The sequence below is a fragment of the Orycteropus afer genome, unplaced genomic scaffold, assembly GCF_000298275.1.
Source record: "Orycteropus afer afer isolate SDZICR_OR568_19922 unplaced genomic scaffold, OryAfe1.0 scaffold00191, whole genome shotgun sequence".
NCBI lineage: Eukaryota > Metazoa > Chordata > Mammalia > Tubulidentata > Orycteropodidae > Orycteropus > Orycteropus afer.
Genome location: NW_006921778.1, coordinates 4829581 through 4848843, shown reverse-complemented (window position 1 = coordinate 4848843; position 19263 = coordinate 4829581). Strand labels below are relative to the sequence as shown.

Genomic DNA, 19263 nt, shown 5'->3' with positions numbered 1-19263 from the left:
GTATGTATATATGTATATACATACATATATATATAAATTCAACCTTTAATATCAGCTATTTTGAGAACTTATAATTACCTGCTGCAGCATTTGAAGAAAAAAAAATTACTTTCTGAGAAACAGCTATGCTATATGAGGGACTTAACAATCTAGGGAAAAAAATTAAATACAAATTTACAGAACTTGCTGAGGCTTTGTCTCTTTTATGTTTTGAATTGACCATCTCACACATGTGTTTAACACAAACTTTGTTCCAGTTGAAAACATCTTAGGCAAGTTGATACTTGCAGTGCCATCCAAAATGTTTCTCTTGGAATTCTGAGAATTTAGAAATAGCAGTAAAGTAGTTTTACAATCCTCTCATAAGAATATACAGAACAACAAGGACAAAAACTCACAATATCCATAACAAAACCAGATGACAAAGTAGTCTATCAAGCCAAAGATAGCCATGGATGAGGACAAACTCATGACAATTGTAAGATCTATGTGGTATCAGAAGGAAGCAACAGGACATCTGGTAGACTTAAGAACAAGCAAACAGTGAAATCTCTGAACTCTTCAGATCGTTGGGGAGCAGGTTGGGCCAATACTGGGGGAAAAAAAACAACCCAAACTCACTGCTATCATGTCAATTCAACTCATAGGACCTCTCCTTGGGTTTCCGAGGTGGTATCTCTATGGAAGTAGATGGCCCAATCTTCCTTCTGAGGAGTGGCTGGTGAGTTTGAACCACCAGCCAATACTAGAACAGCAGGTGGAATTGGGAGCCTTTTTACCATGCAAGTCTGAGAAGTGCAGTGGGTCTACTCACAGTAAGATTTTGTATTATGATCCTTGCAATTCTCAAAGAAGAAAACCAAGGCAATGGAAGAAAACAAATATAAAGGATTCTAATTTAAGACAAGATTGCTGAAATAAAAATAAAATAATAAAATAAAGGTCCATATTAAAAGAGTATGCCACAAATCTGAATAACTCAGCCCAGAATGACCAACACTGAGGTATGTTCTTGTAAAACATACCTTTAAGGACTTTAAATTTAAAGGAAAATACCTTGCTCTCATTCATGCAAAAAAGAGTACATCACATATTTGGAAAAGAAAACTAGATTGTCATCAGATTTTCTGGCAATCCCATTTTATATTGAAAGAAAATTGAGCGATATATTTAAAATTGTTGTTGTTGTTAAGTGCCGTCTAGTCGTTTCCGACTCATAGCGACCCCATGCACAGCAGAAGGAAACACTGCCGGCCCCACAATCCCTGCTATACTTGAGCCCATCATCGCAGCCACTGTGTCCATCTATCTCGTTGAAGGCCTCCCCCTCTTTCGTCGAACCTCCACCCTACCAAGCATGACATCCTTCTCCAGGGAATGGTCCCTTCTTACAACATGACCAAAATAGGTGAGACGAAGTCTGGCCATTCTTGCTTCCAAGGAGCATTCTGTCTGCACTTCCTCCAGGACAGATCTGTTAGTTCTCTTAGCAGTCCATGGTACTTTCAGCATTCTCCTCCAGCACCACAACTCAAAAGCATCAACTCTTCTTCTGTCTTCCTTATTCATTGTCCAGCTCTCACATGCATACGAGGCGATTGCAGATATCATGGCTTGTGTCAGGCGCACCTTAGTCCTCAAGGAGATTATTTAAAATAATCAAGGAAAATAGCCAAACTGACTTGTCAGCCATGAACCTTTGTACAAACTGTTATGAATGTGCAATAACTCAGAGAATATTAGTCCCATGAGTCCGTCATGAAATATATACTAAAGAAAAACTTTCAATCCAAATGACTGAAAATACCTTAACAAAACAATTGATGGCAGGCATTAAATATATACATTTAAGTAAACTTGAATGTTACATAGTTATTACCATGGAGTAAAAGAATATTTCAAATCAGTATTTAGGAGTAAGGTAGGGGAGGGGAAGTTAGCTTACTAGTTTGCTGGTTAAAATAAATCTTGCTAAGAATAGAGAACTACTAAAACCAAACCAAACCCATTGTTTTCAAATTGATTCCTACTCTTAGTGACCCTATAAGACTATAAGACTAGACTGGCCCTATAAGTGTAGACGGCCCCAGAAAGTTTCTGAAGATGTAGTCTTTATAGAAGCAGACTGCCACATCTTTCTCCTACAGAGCAGCTGGTGGGTTTAAACCTCCAGCCTTTCAGTTAGCAGCCAAGTGCTTAACTAGTGAGCCACCAGGACTCATAGAGCACCAAAAGACAAACAAAATAAGAGAAGAGACTAAGATTATTATAGAACAATATCAATATTAATAACATTAAAGCAAAAATACAAACACTTCAAAATGCCAAAACTTAGAAAGAAAACCACATCAAATGAACCAGAGTTGAAGATTATATGAAAATTATATACATACATATAATTGAATACATATTATTTTATATTGTGTTCATATTATATATCTTATGTTATCATAATCATAGTAATATATATATAGTAATTATGTTCATATATTAGGTATATTAATACTTTTAAATATTAATTATAATTTATAATAATGATCTTTTTTTCTAAGAAATGGGGAGCTATGAATATGTGTATATGTGTACAATGCCTTGCCATCCATTGATTCTGGCTCATAGCAACCCTACAGAACAGAATAGAACTGCTGCATAGGATTTCCAAGACTGGAAATCTTTTTATTTCCAATGAAGTTGTGCCATGTAAAAACTAGTAAAAGTGGGGGTGATGGAGATTTATAAACTTGCCTGTGAATTAACAGATGCTTTCCTGAAGGAAAGTGTAATAGTAGTTGCCTCTAGAACAGGGAGTGGTTGGAATATACATGGAAAGGAAACAAGTTTCATAGCATACCTTTCTGTACCTTTTGAATTTGAATTGTGTGAATGCATTACATATTCAAAACCAAACTGAGAATTTCATTATTAAATAATTGAAATTACTGAATTGAATTAAGTAAATTTAAACTGATGGAAAAGTACAGAGTTAACATACCACTTCTCCCTATCAAATCTTAATGTTTTTTCTTCTTGCTTCTTTTTTTTTTTTTTTTTTTACTGTAGTGACACTATACACACCAAACATTTACCAATACAACCACCTTCGCATTGACATTTCAATGACATTGATTACATTCCTCATGTTGTGTCACCATTATCACTATTATTTCCAAAATATTCCACCACTGTTACCATGAAATCAGTGCCCCCCCCAACAAAAATTTTCCCTTTTCCCCTCCCTCCCATCCCTTATAACCATTCATAATCTTTGGTTTCTATACATTACTTTATATAAGTGAGATCATGCAGTATTTGTACTTTTGCAACTGACTTATTTCACTCAACATAATGTTTTCAAGATTCACCCATGTAATATCATGCAACAGAACCATTTCTCTTTATGGCTGCATAATATTCCATTGCATATGCTTTCCATATCTTGTTTATCCATTCATCTGTTTATGGACATTTCAGTGGATTCAGCCTTTGGGCTATTGTGACAAGTGCTGCCATGAACCTTGGTGTACAAGTTTCCGTTTATGTCCCTGCCTTTTTCTGGCTCTATACCTCGGATTGAGGTTGCTTAGTCATATGGTAGTTCCATGTTCAACTTTTTTTTTTCAATCCTTTTTCCACAATGGTTGCACTGTTTCAAATTCTTACCAGCAATGGATGAGAGTTCCAGTTTCTCCACAACCCTTCCAACACCTGCTGCTTTCTGGTTTGTTGTTTTGTCATTGCCATTCCAATGAGAGTGAGGTGATATATCATAGTGGTTTTGATTGCCTCTCTGCAATACCTAATGGAGGCCTGGTGTTGTAGTGGTTAAAGTGCTCAGCTGCTAACCACTGAAGTTGTGAGTTGGAACACACTAGCCACTCCATGGGAGTAAGATGTGGCAGTCTACTTCTGTAATGATTACAGTTTTAGAAACCCTGTGGATCAGTTCTACTCTTTTTTTTTAGGGTTGCCATGAGTTGGAATAGACTCAGTGGCAATGGGTTTTGTTTTTGTTTTTTTCAATGATTAATAATGTTGAACATGAGGGGTGTGTTGAGGGAAATAATAGAAGTAGAAGGAGAAGACACAGAAGCTAAGTTTATTTGCATATATTTTGTTTTGTAGATTTTACATGGAGACTATATAAATAATTTTAAAACGTCATCTCTGTAAATCAAAACTAAAATAAAACAAATGAACCTGAATGTAGATTGAGTTGATGGCATAACAAAATGAAGAGGAGCTATTCCAAGTCAGTTGGGAGCAGTAATTTGACAGTAAATTCCTAGTGGTGAACCTTAACTGAAAAACCACACCCACTGCCATTGAGTTGATTACAACTCACAGCAACTCTATAGGACAGAATAGAACTGCTCCATAGGTTTCTAAAGCTGTAAATCTTTATGGAAGCAGACTGCCTCATCTTTCTCCTGTGGAGTGGCTGGTGACTTCAAACCACTGAACTTTTGGTTAGCAGCTACTGTACCAGCAGAGCATCTGGAAATATACTTTAGGAATTAAAAAAAGAGAAAAAAAGCAATCTTTTCAGCATCAAATTAGTGATGGTAGTGTTGGTATTGTTCTCTGGGATATTAATTGCATGTGTGTTTTAAGGTATAGGAGCCCAGGTCATGTAGTGTTTAAAGAACTTGTCTGCTAACCAAAAGTCAGTAGTTCGAACCCGCTAGCCACTTTGCAGGAAAATGATGTGGTAGTCTGCTTCCATAAATACAGCCTAGAAAACAAACCTTGTGGGACAGTAATATTCTGTCCTATAGGGTTGCTAGGAGAAGGAATGGATTCAACAGCAATGAGAAAAGTAGTACTCATGAGATAAAGAAAATGAGAATGGACATAATAATTTAATGCTATCATTGAAAACCAGGATATTTTGTAGAAGAGAAAGGAAACAGAAATAGCAAATAGAATGAGAGAGAATATTCTATGTGAGAGAAGAAAAAATATGATCCTGATTTTGTTTTGCAAGTGTCAGTATGAACTCATGATACAGTTTATTTTAAAAAATCAATCAACAATGCATTCCTGAGCTATTTCCCCTAAAAAGGCCTTAAATAGTGACCAACTCAGTAGCAGTGAACACTTTGAGTGCCCAGATTTTGATCTCTCAATATTATTTCCCATAATTGAGAACAACATCCCTTAGAGAAATGGTTGATTCCCAGTCTGAGGCAACAAATATGTAAGATAAGTCTGGAATATCTTCTTATTCTAAACAGAAGGAGAGTTATGAAAGATGTTCAAAGTCAATTTCAATAGGCTACTGCTTGCCCAAAATGAGACAGTGTGCATATCAATAAGAAAAAGATCAGGAAAAGATGGAAACATATCAAATATATGCTTTTGAACTGATTTATATGTTTGAAAATATATTTAACATAAGCTTAAAATTTACAAAAACAGGCAAACAAATGAAAACACTAATTAGTCACTTTTGGAATATGTTGATGACCTAACTCATTATGTTGAAAACTGGCAAATAAAATAATTGAGCCTCTATCCTGCCTTCCCTCTATAGGAACGTATCCTAGAAATTTTCCAACTAATAAAGTAGGAATGGTAGAATTAGAAATTATCAGTCTGAAGCCTCTGATAATTTAATGAATCTTGGCATTGATAATCAACTGCTGTTAACCCAGAAAGGAAGACAAACAGACGTATGACCTGTCATGGACATATATAATATGGCCTATAAAGTATATTTGCTAAAAAATCAGTCTGAATCTGATCAAGATCCTAGCATTAACTCATTAATAGGAGGTCAGAGAAACATCTTCAGAGATACTCAGGGAATAGAATTAGATTTCCATGGTGTGGGATACACTCAAGATCAAGGTTGAGAGAGAGAAACTGAGAGACAGAGAGAGGGCAGGAAGGGAGGGAGAAAATGAGGGAGAGAGAAAGAATTAATAGATTAAAAGAGAACACAGTACAAACCATCTCAACCAATCAAATTGTATGGATCTTATTTGGGTACATATCCAAACAAACAGAGGAAACAATTTTAGCATATCCGAAACAATAGGAAATTAGAAACTTACTGTATATTTGATTAACATTAAAAGATTTTTGTAATCATGAATATGATAGTAGCAATGTGATCATGATTTTTAGAAAAGATTCTTTATCTTTTAGAATTACTTCCTTAAATATTTATGAATAAGGTTATATGATGTTTAATATTTGCTTCAAAATAGTAAAAGAGGAGGATAAGTAATTTAGTACAAAGATAAAACAGGATTGGCCATCAGTTAATAATCATTGAAATTGTTATAAATTACATTTGCTATATAAGCTCTGGTAGTGTAATGCCTAAGGCACTTGACTGCTAACCAGAAGGCTGGCAGTTCAAACCTACCAGCCACTCCTTGGAAAGAAAGTTGAGCAATCTACTTCCGTAGTGATACCACCTCGGAAACCCAAGGAGGGGTCGCTATGAGTCAGGTCTGACTGAACGGCACATGATAATGACAACATATAAGGTCTCTGAATGGTGCAAATGGTTTACACTCAACAACTAAAGGTTCTTAGTTGAACCTACCTAGAGCCACTAAAGGAGGAAGACCTGGTAGTCAGCTTGCATAAAGATGACAGCCAAGAAAATAGTATGGAGGATTTCTACTTTATAACATATGAGGCCCCCATAAGTTAGAATTGACCAACCATAACAGGTTTTATTATGTTTTGGTTTGCTATATAATGTCTACTTTGTATATGTATAAAATGATCTCTAATATACTGTTAATTTTTTTTTTTTTAATTTATCTTCTCAAACAGATTGGACAGTCTTAAGGCTAAATAAACCAAATTTTAGAATGTTAGTTAATGGAAATCTTTTCCCTGCCATTATGATAGTCTCTTGCAACTGCTTAAATGTCCATTGTTTAATTAACTTTTTTGAATATCCACTTGGCTGAATGCATGTGTCTGAGGAGTTTTCCATGTTTCTTCTAGGATTGTGGAAAAGGGATATTATAGCGAGCGAGATGCTGCAGATGCTGTTAAACAAATCCTGGAAGCAGTCGCTGTGAGTATGAAGCAACAGCAATGTTGTAACTCTTAGTAACTGCTTCCTTCTACAGAATAGTTATTAAAGGAGTGCATGTCTGTTATAAGCCATACAATTTACATTAAAATGTATGAAATCTTTACCCACTGCCATGGAGTCGATTCCTACTTATGGTGACCTTCATTAGGTTTCCAAGGCTGTAAATCTTTATGGAAGTAGATTGCTTCATCTTCCTCCCACAAAGCAGTTGGTGGGTTTGAACTACCAACCTTCTGGTTAGGAGGAAAATGCCTTTCCACTACGCCACCAGAGCTCATGAATTCTTTAGTGGAACATATATTGAATACATTTATATTTCTTATTGATTACTCAAACTCTAAAAGATCCTCCTATATAATGCCATGATTCTGCTAAAATAATTTCTGTTCTACTATTACGAAACCATGTCAAACTATGGTGCCTTAGTTCCTTTTCTCTTTCCCATTTCTTCAGCTTGTTTCTTTGCTTTTTTTGCTATTTTTTTTTATTTGGTTGGGAAGTGCAGGAAAGTTGAGTGTGATAAATACAGACCTTAGAGCATAAAATATATTGATTTTTTCTTTCAAGATCAGAAATGATTAAATTAGAAAGAAAAAAAATGAATGTGGCAACTTTATATTTTAAAGGAAAGAAATCTAAGTTAATAATTTAAACTGGAATATGACGTTTATAAATTCATGGTAGTAATAAACTTGCATACATTTAAATGTATTTGGGGGGAGCATGTTTAGATTGAATTAATCAGGAATTATTTGCCTAGATAAAAGACTCCACTGTTTAAAACTGTCCAATGTATTTAATAGTGTCTAATATGTACTAGGACACCTTGGTGATTCATTTATTGAATCTAAAGCTAGAACAAATTGTTCTCTGAACAAACAGGTCAGGGCCCAAGGGGTAGTGGGTGTTTATCAGTATCAGATAAAGAGATACATTTATAAAATATGCCTAATATTAAGATGTGTTCTATTATTCAGAGTCTGTTACTTAATTAAAAGCATTATTCAATATATTGGGAAATCAGCTCCTATCATTCTTACCTACAGCAAAGACAAGAAAGAAGAATGAAGAAATGGAAGATAGGAAGGGAGCAAAAAGGAAGGAAGGAAGGAAAATAGAAAGAAAGGACCATCATAACTTATTAGGTTATCTACTAATGATTAAAAAGTAAAAACAGATTTCACAATTTCTGCATAGGGGCTACAAGAAATAGCAGATCTGTGTTCTAATGAAATCCTTTATTGGGTTATCAACACTGAGTTCAGTTGGCTTTATAGCACATAAATTATTCCATCCTATGAGGTTTTTTTTTTTTTTTTTTGGTCTTTTTACTACAATGAAGAGAAAAGAATTTAAATGGGAACAAATAAAAGCTGAAGAGGAGGCCATGAAATTTTACTCTTAAGTATAAAAGACAATTTATTTTCCCATTGTACCCAAGGTAACCATTCCATTCCAGATTTTCATATCACATGCAGTGTATTTACCATCCCTTGCATCCTACTCTTGCATACTTGGAAAAGTTTTAAATTCTTAAATTCCCTTCTCTCCTCACATCCACCTTTTCTACTTCGTTGACTCTTCTTTTGTTGTTGATGAACCTGATCCTCTCCCCTTATGCTATTTCTACTCTTTTTTTTAAAAAAAAAAAAAAAAGTTTCTACTCTTTTAAAAAAAAAAACAAAAAAAAAACTTTCCAATCCTTGTCCTTCAATAAATCTAGACTCCTCTTCTGCAATCACTATCTTTATTTTGTCACTCTGAGTTCAATAATAGCAGTTTCATGCCTTTCTTAAATACTCATAACCTCATTTCTTGTTACTGTTCTTCATAGGTTAGGTAATTAAAACTTGTAGGCAATGACCCACTATCACTATCACTTTATCCAAATCAGGCGGCATAGGAGTTAAGTGGACTTTGTGATTCAAATAAAGCTGGGTTCAATTTCTTGCTGTATGAACTTGGTCACATCACTAAACACCCCTGAGCCTCAGTTTCCTATAAAATAAGCATAACATTCAACCTAATAGGGTTATGGAAAAGGTTAAATGATATAAGATATGGAGAGCATAGTAATTTTCAAAAGAAAGGGAAAAGAGAATAAGCAAATTCAGAGTGAGTGTATTCATTTAAAGATTTATTAAAACCAAAAAACCAAACTCACTGCCGTCGAGTCAGAACTGACTCATAGCGACCCCTCCTTGGGTTTCCAAGGCAGTATCACTACAGAAGTAAATTGTCCAACCTTCCTTCCGAGGAGAGGCTGGTGAATTAGCAGTCACACATCTTAGGCACTATACCACCAGATACTTATTAGATACTGTAAATGCATACATACATACTTTCCAAGTAAGTACTAAATTAAAAAATAATCGTACTGTAATGTTCTGTTCCTTGGTGTGAATGCTGATTACATAGATTAATTCAGTTTGTGAAAATTCAATACACTTATGTGTACAGTTATGTGTACTTTTCTCCATGAGTGTTGTTGTTGTTAGTTGCCATTGAGTTGGCTCCAACTCATGGTGACCTTATGTTTAACAGAATGAAACATTGCTCAGTCCTACACCATCTTCTCGACCATTGATTTGTTGGGGCCCATTGTTGTGGCACTTTATTATGTCAATCTATTTCATTGAGGTTTCCATTGTTTTGCTGTTCCTCTAATTTACTGAACATGATGTCCTTTTCTAGTGATTGGCCTTTCCTGCTGATATGTCCAGAATAGTTATAACATGTATAATCCTCAAGCTGCATACCATGTATGTATGTTTGCAATTTACCCACCTGAATTAATGTATGTTTATGTGTCCATTTTTATCAAACAACATTGTAATTTTGAATTATTTATACAGTTAGATTTTTATTTTCATTCTGGAATGTTGTTGTTGTTAGATGCCATCAAGTCATCTCCAATTCATAGCGACCCTAGGCACAGCAGAATGAAACATTGCCTGGTCCTGAGCCAGCTCCATGATTCTTGCTATACTTGAGCCCATTGCCACTGCCACCATGTCAATCCATCTCGTTGAGGGCCTTCCCCTCTTTTGTTGACCCTCCACCTTACCAAGCATGACATCTTCCTCTAAGGAATGGTACCTTCTGACAACATGACCAAAGTATGTGAGGTGAAGTCTGGCCATTCTCACCTCTAAGGAGCGTTCTGGCTGCACTTCCTCTATAGCAGACCTGTTAGTTCTTGTAGGAGTCCATGGTACTTTGAGCATTCTTCACCAACACCACTACTCAAAAGCGTCAACTCTTCTTCAGTCCTCCTTATTCATTGTCCAGCTCTCACATGCATATGAGATAATTGAAAATACCGTGGCTTGTGTCAGGCACACCTTAGTCCTCAAAGAGACATCTTTGCTCTTCAGCACCTGAAAGAGGTCCTTTGCAGCCAATTTGCCCAGAGCTGTACGTCATTTGATGTCCTAACTCCTGCTTCCATTGGTGTTGATTGTAGAATCAAACAATGTGAAGTCTGACAATTTCAATATTTTCTCTACTTATCGTAATGCTGCTTATAGGTCCAGTTGTGAGGATTTTTACTTTGTTTATATGAGATGTAATCCATACTGCAGGCTGTATTTTTCAATCTTCATCAGTAAGTACTTCAAGTCATATTCACTTTCAGCCAGCAAAGTTGTGTTGTCAGCATTTCGCTGGTTGTTAATGATTCTTCCTCCAATCCCAGTGCCAGCCTCTCTTTCTGGAATAGCAGCACACTATTCTATACTGAGGTAATAGATCCTAAAATGCACTGCTGTACAGTCAATTCCAACTCATGGTAACCCCATGGGACAGGGTAGAACTCCTTCATAGTGTTTCCAAGGCTGTAAATTTTTATGGAAGCAAAGTTCCACATCTTTCTCTCATGGAATGGGTGGTAGATTCAAACCACCAACCTTTTGGTTAGCAGCCAAGCACTTTAAGAGATAGGGGGTTGTTGTTGTTGTTATGTGCCGTCGAGTCGGACCTGACTCATAGCGAACCCTCCTTGGGTTTCCGAGGCAGTATCACTACAGAAGTAGATTGCCCCATCTTCCTTCCAAGGAGTGGTTGGTGGATTTGAACTGCCAGCCTTCTGGTTAGCAGTGCCTTAGGCACTATGCTATCAGAGTTCCCAAGAGATAGTGGGTGGAGGATGTTCTAATGATATTATAATGAAAGAAGGAGGATATGTGCCCTCACGCTGCTATCCTCCTCTCCTATGCTCATCTACTGATAATAAAACTTTATTTCAAAATCCAATTATCTTCACGATAGTTGTTCTGAGTCCTTCTATTTTGCTATTTGTATACATTGAGGAGGTGCTCTCATAGTGCACTATTAAAGCATTCAGCTGCTAACCAAAAAGTCACCAGTTTGAATCCACCAGCTGCTCTGCAGGAGTCAGCTTCCGTAAAGATTTACAGCTTTGGAAACCCTGTGGAGCCCGTTCTACTCTATCCTATAGGGCCGCTATGAGTCAAAATCGACTCCGTGGTGTGAGTTTCAGTTCTTGTTTCTTTTTGTTTTGTTTTGTTTAATGGTTATGCTTTACAGTCCTTTCTGCAGAAGTAACAAAATGCATGCAATCAGGAGGATACAGAGGTGTGTGAAAAAGCCTAAAGACAATCACACAATGGTTAGGACTCCTTCCTTCTCTGGTCACTGCTTATCTCTGATCACCTGCTTCCTTCTTCTATCTTTCAACTAACTTTCTCTGCTTCTCTGAGAGCAACTTTAACCTTATGCCATTGACATATGTCAGTTACTAAGGCTCCTGTAACAAGTTACCACAAGCTGAGTCGCCTAAAACAACAGAAATCTATTCTCTCTCCTTTCTGGAGACTAGAAGTCCAAAATTAGGGTACCATCAGGTCCATGCTTTCGCTGAAGACTCTGAAGGAGTAGTCTACCTTGTCTCTTCCAGCTCTTGGGTGTCCCTTGGCTTGTGGCAATGTAATTCCAATCTCTGCTTCTTTCTCTACATGACCATCTTCCCTCTGTCTCTCTTTCTGTGTTTCATCTCCTCCATACATATGGACACAATTCATATGGATTAGGGCCTGAATATGACCTCATGTTGACTTAACTAATTACATTTGCAAAGATCCTATTCCCAAATAAGTCACATCCAGGGGTTAGGACTTCAGCCTGTCTTTTTGAGGGGATACAGCTCAGCCCTTAATAGCATATTATAGCAAAAATCTGACTCCAAACAGATGCAAATATCACATGATTTCAATTCCAAATTTCAAGACAGAAGCTACATATGGCTCAACATGGGTCTGGTGTCCTCTTCTAGATCAATTAGTTATGGATAGGGTGGGGTTGGGCAATATAAATGTGGTTGATGGGGCTAAAATAAAATTGGAGGTAAGGAAAAAGGGGAATTATTTCTTGTGAGCTTGGTAGACACAACAGAAGACATTTTCGTTAACTTCTGTTCTGGTCTTTTGTTGTTGTTGCTATTATCTTTTTCTGTTCCTCTGCATTCCTGAATTTTCACTGTATTCTAGACTTTTGTATTTGTTTTGAGTGTCAGTCTATTGTTTTCTATAAAAGCATGGTTTCATTTTGAATATAATTCATTTGGTGGGTGATCTACTGCTTTACCATGTAAGAACTAACTTTATTAAAGAATTTTAGTCATTCCTCACATTCTCATATTCCTATGTGTGTAATCTGAGTTATCAGGTTTACAGTAGATTTATGTTCTCTGATTCTCTAATTCACTGATACCACAATAGAACTCTTATATTATTCCCTCAGTCTTCTTCATCTTGGTAAATGGTATCACCACGACCCGCCCCCCCCCCAAAAAAAACGAATTCATTACCATTGAGCCAATTCGACTGATAGTGACCCCTCCTTGGGTTTCTGAGAAGGTATCTCTACAGAAGTAGATTGCCCAGTCTTTCTTCCAAGGAGTGGCTGGTGGGTTTGAACTGCCAGCCATCTGGTTAGCTGTCAAATAAATAATGCCTTAGGCACTACACTGTAGCGTAGCGACAGCCACTCCTCAGAAGGAAGACTGGGCAATCTACTTCTGTAGACATACTGTCTCGGAAACCCAAGGCAGGGTTGCTATGAGTCAGAATCGACTTGGCAGTGAGTCCACTAACCTATAACTTGCTAAAAAAAAAACTGGAGTTCACCCTCTGTGTGTTTCTTTCATATCTCAAGGATACCATCAAGTCGTGCCCATCTACCTCTGAATGATAAACTGAATTTGACCATTTCTCTTTATCTTCACTAAACTACAACCTAATTTAAGCCATTGTCACCTACCCAGATTACTACTACTCCTTCTAACTGGTCAACCTACTTCCACTACCTAAAAACCGTTTTCCTCACACCATCTGGAGTGATTTTGTAGATCTTATATCAATTCTGTCATTTCTATGTATCATGATTGCAACATCATGATAAACAGAGAAAAGACTGAAATTCTCAAGGATTTCACTTTACTTGGATTCACAATCAATGCCCATGGAAGCAGCAGTCAAGAAATCAAATGCAATCAAATTGCCTTGGGCAATTCTATTGCAAAAGACCTCTTTAAAATATTAAAGACCAAAGATGTCACTTTGAAGACAAAGGTGAACTTGATCCTAGCCATTGTCTTTTCAGTAGCCTCATATACAGGTGAAAGCTGGACAATGAATAAGGAAGACCAAAGAAGAATTAATGTCTTTGAGTTGTGTTGGTGAAGAATACTGAATATACCATGGACTGCAGAAGAATGAACAAATCTGTCTTGGAAGAAGTACAGCCAGAATGCTCATTAGAAGAAAAAATGACCAGACTTGTCTCTCAGACTTTGGATATGTTATCAGGAGGGAAAAGTCCCTGAAGAAGGATATCATGTGAGGCGTGGTAAAGTAGAGAGTCAGCGAAAAAGAGAAAGACCCTAAAGGAAATGGATTAACATGGTGGCTTCAATGATGGGCTCAAGCCTGGCAAAGATTGTTAGGATGGTGCAGGACTGGGCAGTATTTCATCCTGTTGTAGATAGGGTCACTGTGAGTGGAGAATGACATGATGGCACCAAACAACAACATTGTTTCTGTGCTTACATCCTCCAATGGAATCCCATTAAATGTAAGATAAAACCAAATTTCTTTCATATATCAAAGGATGCCCAACGTAGTCTGGCTTCTTCATATCATCCCAATCTCTTTGCATATCGTTTTCACACTCCTTCACTGTTCTTGAGCTACCCTGGCCTTTCTTCCTGAGCCTCAAAAAGATCTGTTAATGCTCAGCTCAGAGTCTGTTTTTTCTTTGCCTGGAGCTATTTTTCCTCATATCTTTCCATGGCTCTCTTCCTGGTCTAACTCACGTCTCTGGCTAAGTGTCACTGCTCCAGAATGGCCATCTTTGACCACTCTGCCTAACCTAGTACCTACCACTACCTCTTCAAGTTCTTCTGAATTCTATTGCCATACGTTACTTTTGTTGTTGTTGTTAGTTGCCCTAGAGTTGGCTCCTACTTATGATGACCACATGTACAACAGAGAAACATATTGCTCAGTCCTGCACATGTTCACAAATATTAGTATGCTTGAGTCCATTGCTGTGGTCCCTGTGTATTTTCAGCACCTTATAATCTAGGGAGCTCATCTTCCAGCACTGTAACTCTCAGTACTCTGTTGTGATACATGGGATTTTCATTTACTGATTTTGGGAAGCAAATCACCAGGCTTTCTTAGTCTGTCTTACTCTGGAGGCTCCACTGATTGCTGTCCACCATGGATGACCTGGCTGGTATTTGAAATATCAGTGGCATTGTTTCCAGCATCATAGCAACACAGAGACCACTACAGTACATCAAACTTACTGATGGCTAGTAATATTAGCTTTTAGCACTTATAACTGTTAAAATTGTATATCTTTTCTCTTTATGTTTGCTGTTTATTGTATATCATCTCCACAAGAGTAGGGGCTTTGCATTGTTCACTGTTGTACTCTCAGTGCCTCAAACAGTACCTGACAATAGCAGTTACTCAATGAATATTTACTGAATGGGTAAATGAAAATTTACCAAGACAGTTAGAAATAACCATGATTTCTGTATTTTGTCTTTCAAAGCAATGCCACATTACCTGTATATCTTTACTGTCATTTTTTCTATGAAACAAACTATTATTATTATTTTTGCAATGTTTCCTCCTCTTCCCTCCCACCCTTGGCAACCAACAAAGAAAGTTTCCTTCCATATATAAATCTTTCCTTGACTTTTTACAATAATGAACTAATACAATATTTGTCCTTCTCTGATTGATTTATTTCACTTAGCATAATGTCCTCCAAGGTCATCCGGGTTATGTGGTGTTCTGCAGAATCTATGTTATTCTTTAGTATTACATAGTATTCCACTGTGTGTATATACCATAGTTTGGTTATACAATTGTGGTAGTTAAGTTTGTGTGTCAACTTTGCTGGGCCTGGTTAAGTGGCTGTGCAGCTAGATGTAGTATTCCCCATTGATGAGATTGGCAATCAGCTCTATGGTGGAATCTACTGTGAGAAGCTGAGTAGCTGCATTAGGGCTGTGGTCTGCTTCCTGTATATAAGAAGCAGCCTTAGGGAATGGTCTCTAGTTTATGGCAGGGTTCAGGCTTGAACTCTGCATGTAGCCATGTCATTGCTCAGCAGCCTACCGTGTTCTGCAGACCTTGGGACTTTCAATGGACTTGAATTAATGGCCTGCCATGTGGCTTGGTAACATCAGGACTGTGCCATTTTATTTGTCAACTCTGGGCTTGTTAGCCTCAGCAGCCAGTAGCTGCCTGAGTGAAGAGATGCCTCTAGCTTCAATGGGCCGGGAGCAAGAGGCAGAGCTGAAGCCCAAGGTCGAGGGGCTTTCACCCAGCCCCTAGAGCTTGGCACTTTGAACTCAGACTTCTAGCCTCCCCAACTATAAGAGAATAAACTCCTGCTTGTTCAAGCCATCCCATTTGTGGTATATTCCTGTCAGAGTGGCACTCGGTAACCAGAACACCATTCTTCTGTTGATAGGTGCCTAGGTTGTTTCCATCTTTTTGTTATTGTAAATAGTGCTGCGGTGTGTGTATATCTATTCTTGTCCTGGCTCTCACTTCTTTAGGATATATTTAGTAATGGAATGGCTGGATCAAATGGTACTTCTAATTCGAACTTTTCAAAGAATCACCATACTGTTTTCCACAGTGGTTGTACCATTTTACAGTCCCACCAGCAGTATATGAGAGTTCCCATCCCTCCACATCCTCCCCAGCATTTATTGTTTTCTGTCTTGTTGATCTTTGCTACTAGTGCTGGGGCAAGATGGTATCTCATTGTTGTTTTGATTTGCATCTCTCTGATGGCTCATGATTGTGAACATTTCTTCATGTGTTTGTTGGCCACCTGAATATCCTCTTTGGTAAAGTGTCTATTCATGTTTTCTGATCATTTTTTCTTATTGGGTTGTTTTTCTGTGTGATGCTGAGGTGTTGGAGTTTTCTATACATTTTAGAGATAAGTACTTTGTCATATATGTCATTGCCAAATATTTTTTCCCAATCTGTAGATTCTCTTTTTATTCTTTTGGAGAAGTCTTTTGAAGCACATAAAAATTTAATTTGTAGAAGGTCCCATTCATCTAGTTTCTCTTGTGCTGTTTGTGCATTTTGGGTTATGCTTGAGAGTCTATTTATGCCATAAATGAGGGCCCCTAAATTTGCCCCTAGTTTTGCCTTGAGGAACTTTATAGTTTTAGGTTTCACATTTAAGTCTGATCCATATGGAGTTACTTTTGTGTATGGTATGAGGTATGGATCTTCTTTCATTTTTCTTCTGCAAATGGATATCCATTTTCCCAGCACCATTTTTTAAAGAGACCATCTTTTCCCCTTTTAATGGATTTTAGCCCTTTGTCAAAAATCAGCTCACCATAGGTCAATGCATCTATTTCTGAATTCTCAATTCTGCTCCACTGGTCTATGTGTTTGTTGTTGTACCAATACCAGGCTATTTTGACTACCATGGCTGTATAGTAGGTTTTGAGCTCTGGGAGTGTGAGACCTCCTACTTTGTTCTTCTTCCATAGTGCTTTGCTTATCCAGGGTCTCTTTCCTTTCCATATAAAATTAGTGATTGGTTTTTCCATATCCTTAAAGAATGTTGATGGGATTCGAATTGGGATTGCACTGAATTGTAGATTGCTTTGGGTAGTAGGAACATTTTCACAATGTTCAATCTTCCTGTCCATGAGCATGGTATGTTCTTCTACTTAGGTAGATCTCTTATGGTTTCTTGAAATAGTGTTTTATAGTTTTCTTTATATAGGTCTTTTGTGTCCCTAGTGAGATTTATTTCAAAGTATTTTAATTTTTTGGTAGTACCCAAGGCATTTGAATGCTAACCAGAAAGCTGGTAGTTCAAACCCAGCAGACACTGCTCAGAAAGAAGATTGAGTGATCTACTTCTGTAGTGATACTGCCTCAGAAATCCAAGTAGTGGTTGCTATGAGTTGGATCCTACTTGAAGGCAGTGAGTTTGGCTTTATTTTTAGTTGTAAATAGTTTTGATTTGTTTATTTCCTTTTCAGGAATATCTTTGCTGGTATGGAGGAATCCAACTGATTTTTGTATGTAGATCTTGTATCCTGCCACTATGCTAAATCTCTCAATTAGTTCCAGTAGTTTTCTTGCTGAGTCTCTTGAGTTTTCTATGTATAGGATCATATCATCAGCAAATAGGAATAGTTTTACTTCTTCCTCGTCAATTTGGATGCCTTTGATTTCCATTTTTGTCTTATTGCCCTGGCTAGAACTGCCAATACAATATTGAATAGAAGTGGTAATAGAGGGCATCCTTGTCTGGTTCCTGTCCACAGAGGGAATGGTTTCAGTCTCTCGCCATTGAGAATAATGTTGGCTGTTGATTTTGCACAGATGCCCTTTATTGTGTTGAGGAATTTCCCTTCTATTCCTATTTTTGTGAGAGTTTTATCAGGAATGGGTGTTGGATTTTATCAAATGCCTTTTCTGCCTTGATTACTATAATCATGTAGTTCTTTTCTTTTGTTTTATTTATATGATGGATGATGTTGATTGTTTTTCTAATGTTGAACCAGCCTTGCATACATGATATGAATGCTACTTGGTCATAATGTATTATTTCTGTGATATGTTGTTGTAATCTATTGGCTAGAATTTTGTTGAAGGTTTTTGCATCTATATTCATGAAGGATATTGGTGTGCAGTTTTCCTTTTTAGTAATATCTTTGTCTGGTTTTGGTATTGAAGTTATGCTTGATTCAAAAAATGAATTTGGGAAGATTCCATCCTTTTCTATGTTCTGGAATAGTTTGAGTAGGATTGGTGTCACTTCTTCTCTGAACATTTGGTACAATTCTCTGGTGAAACCATCGGGGTCAGGGCTTTCTTTTTCAGTTGGTAATTTTTTTTTTTTTTTTTAATTGACCTATTCAATTTCTTCTTTTGTTATTGAAACACACTCTACAACTTGCTTCTCTTCATAAAATTCCTTTCTGCTCCCTTACTATCATTTCCTTCTTTTTCTGGCATTCAAAACACACTTTCTTCATTGTGTTCTTTCTGGTTGCCTCCATTTCATTTAACTTAGCTCTTGATTTTTTTTTTTTCTTTTTTGATTCAACTTAGTAGTACTTAGATAGCTGACAGGGAACCCTGTTCTCAATCATTGAATGAGAAATGAATATTTTCAGCATAAGAATTGTACACCTATTGGAGTTACGCCAATTAAAGAATAAAAGGCCTTAAGCATGGATGGTCTAGATAGAGATGCCCCACATAGCACATAAGGACTGGAGTTTCTAGAATTTTATTCCAGGTCTGAAAATTATATTATCTGCAAATTCTAATTTTTTAAAAAAATTACTACTTTGTTGTTGTTGTTGTTAAGTGCCGTCGAGTCATTTCCGACTCATAGCGACCCCATGCACAGCAGAACGAAACACTACCCGATCCCGCACCAGCCCCACAATCCCTGCTATACTTGAGCCCATCATGGCAGCCACCATATCAATCCATCTCCTTGAAGGCCTCCCCCTCTTTTCTCGACCCTCCACCCTACCAAGCATGACATCCTTCTCCAGGGAATGGGCCCCTCTTACAACATGACCAAAATCGGTGAGACAAAGTCTGGCCATTCTTGCTTCCAAGGAGCATTCTGGCTGCACTTCCTCCAGGACAGATCTG

At 37.3% G+C, this 19263-nt stretch overlaps 1 protein-coding gene across 1 annotated transcript in view; it reads left to right on the top strand.

The window, feature by feature from the left end:
* The window catches only part of CAMK4 (calcium/calmodulin dependent protein kinase IV), a 453274-nt gene that overhangs the window by 274615 nt on the left and 159396 nt on the right, over positions 1–19263 (top strand). Inside the window, exon 5 of the mRNA XM_007947593.2 lies at positions 6970–7042. Within this exon, the coding sequence (XP_007945784.1) occupies positions 6970–7042 (73 nt within the window). The remainder of the gene's footprint in view (positions 1–6969; positions 7043–19263) is intronic.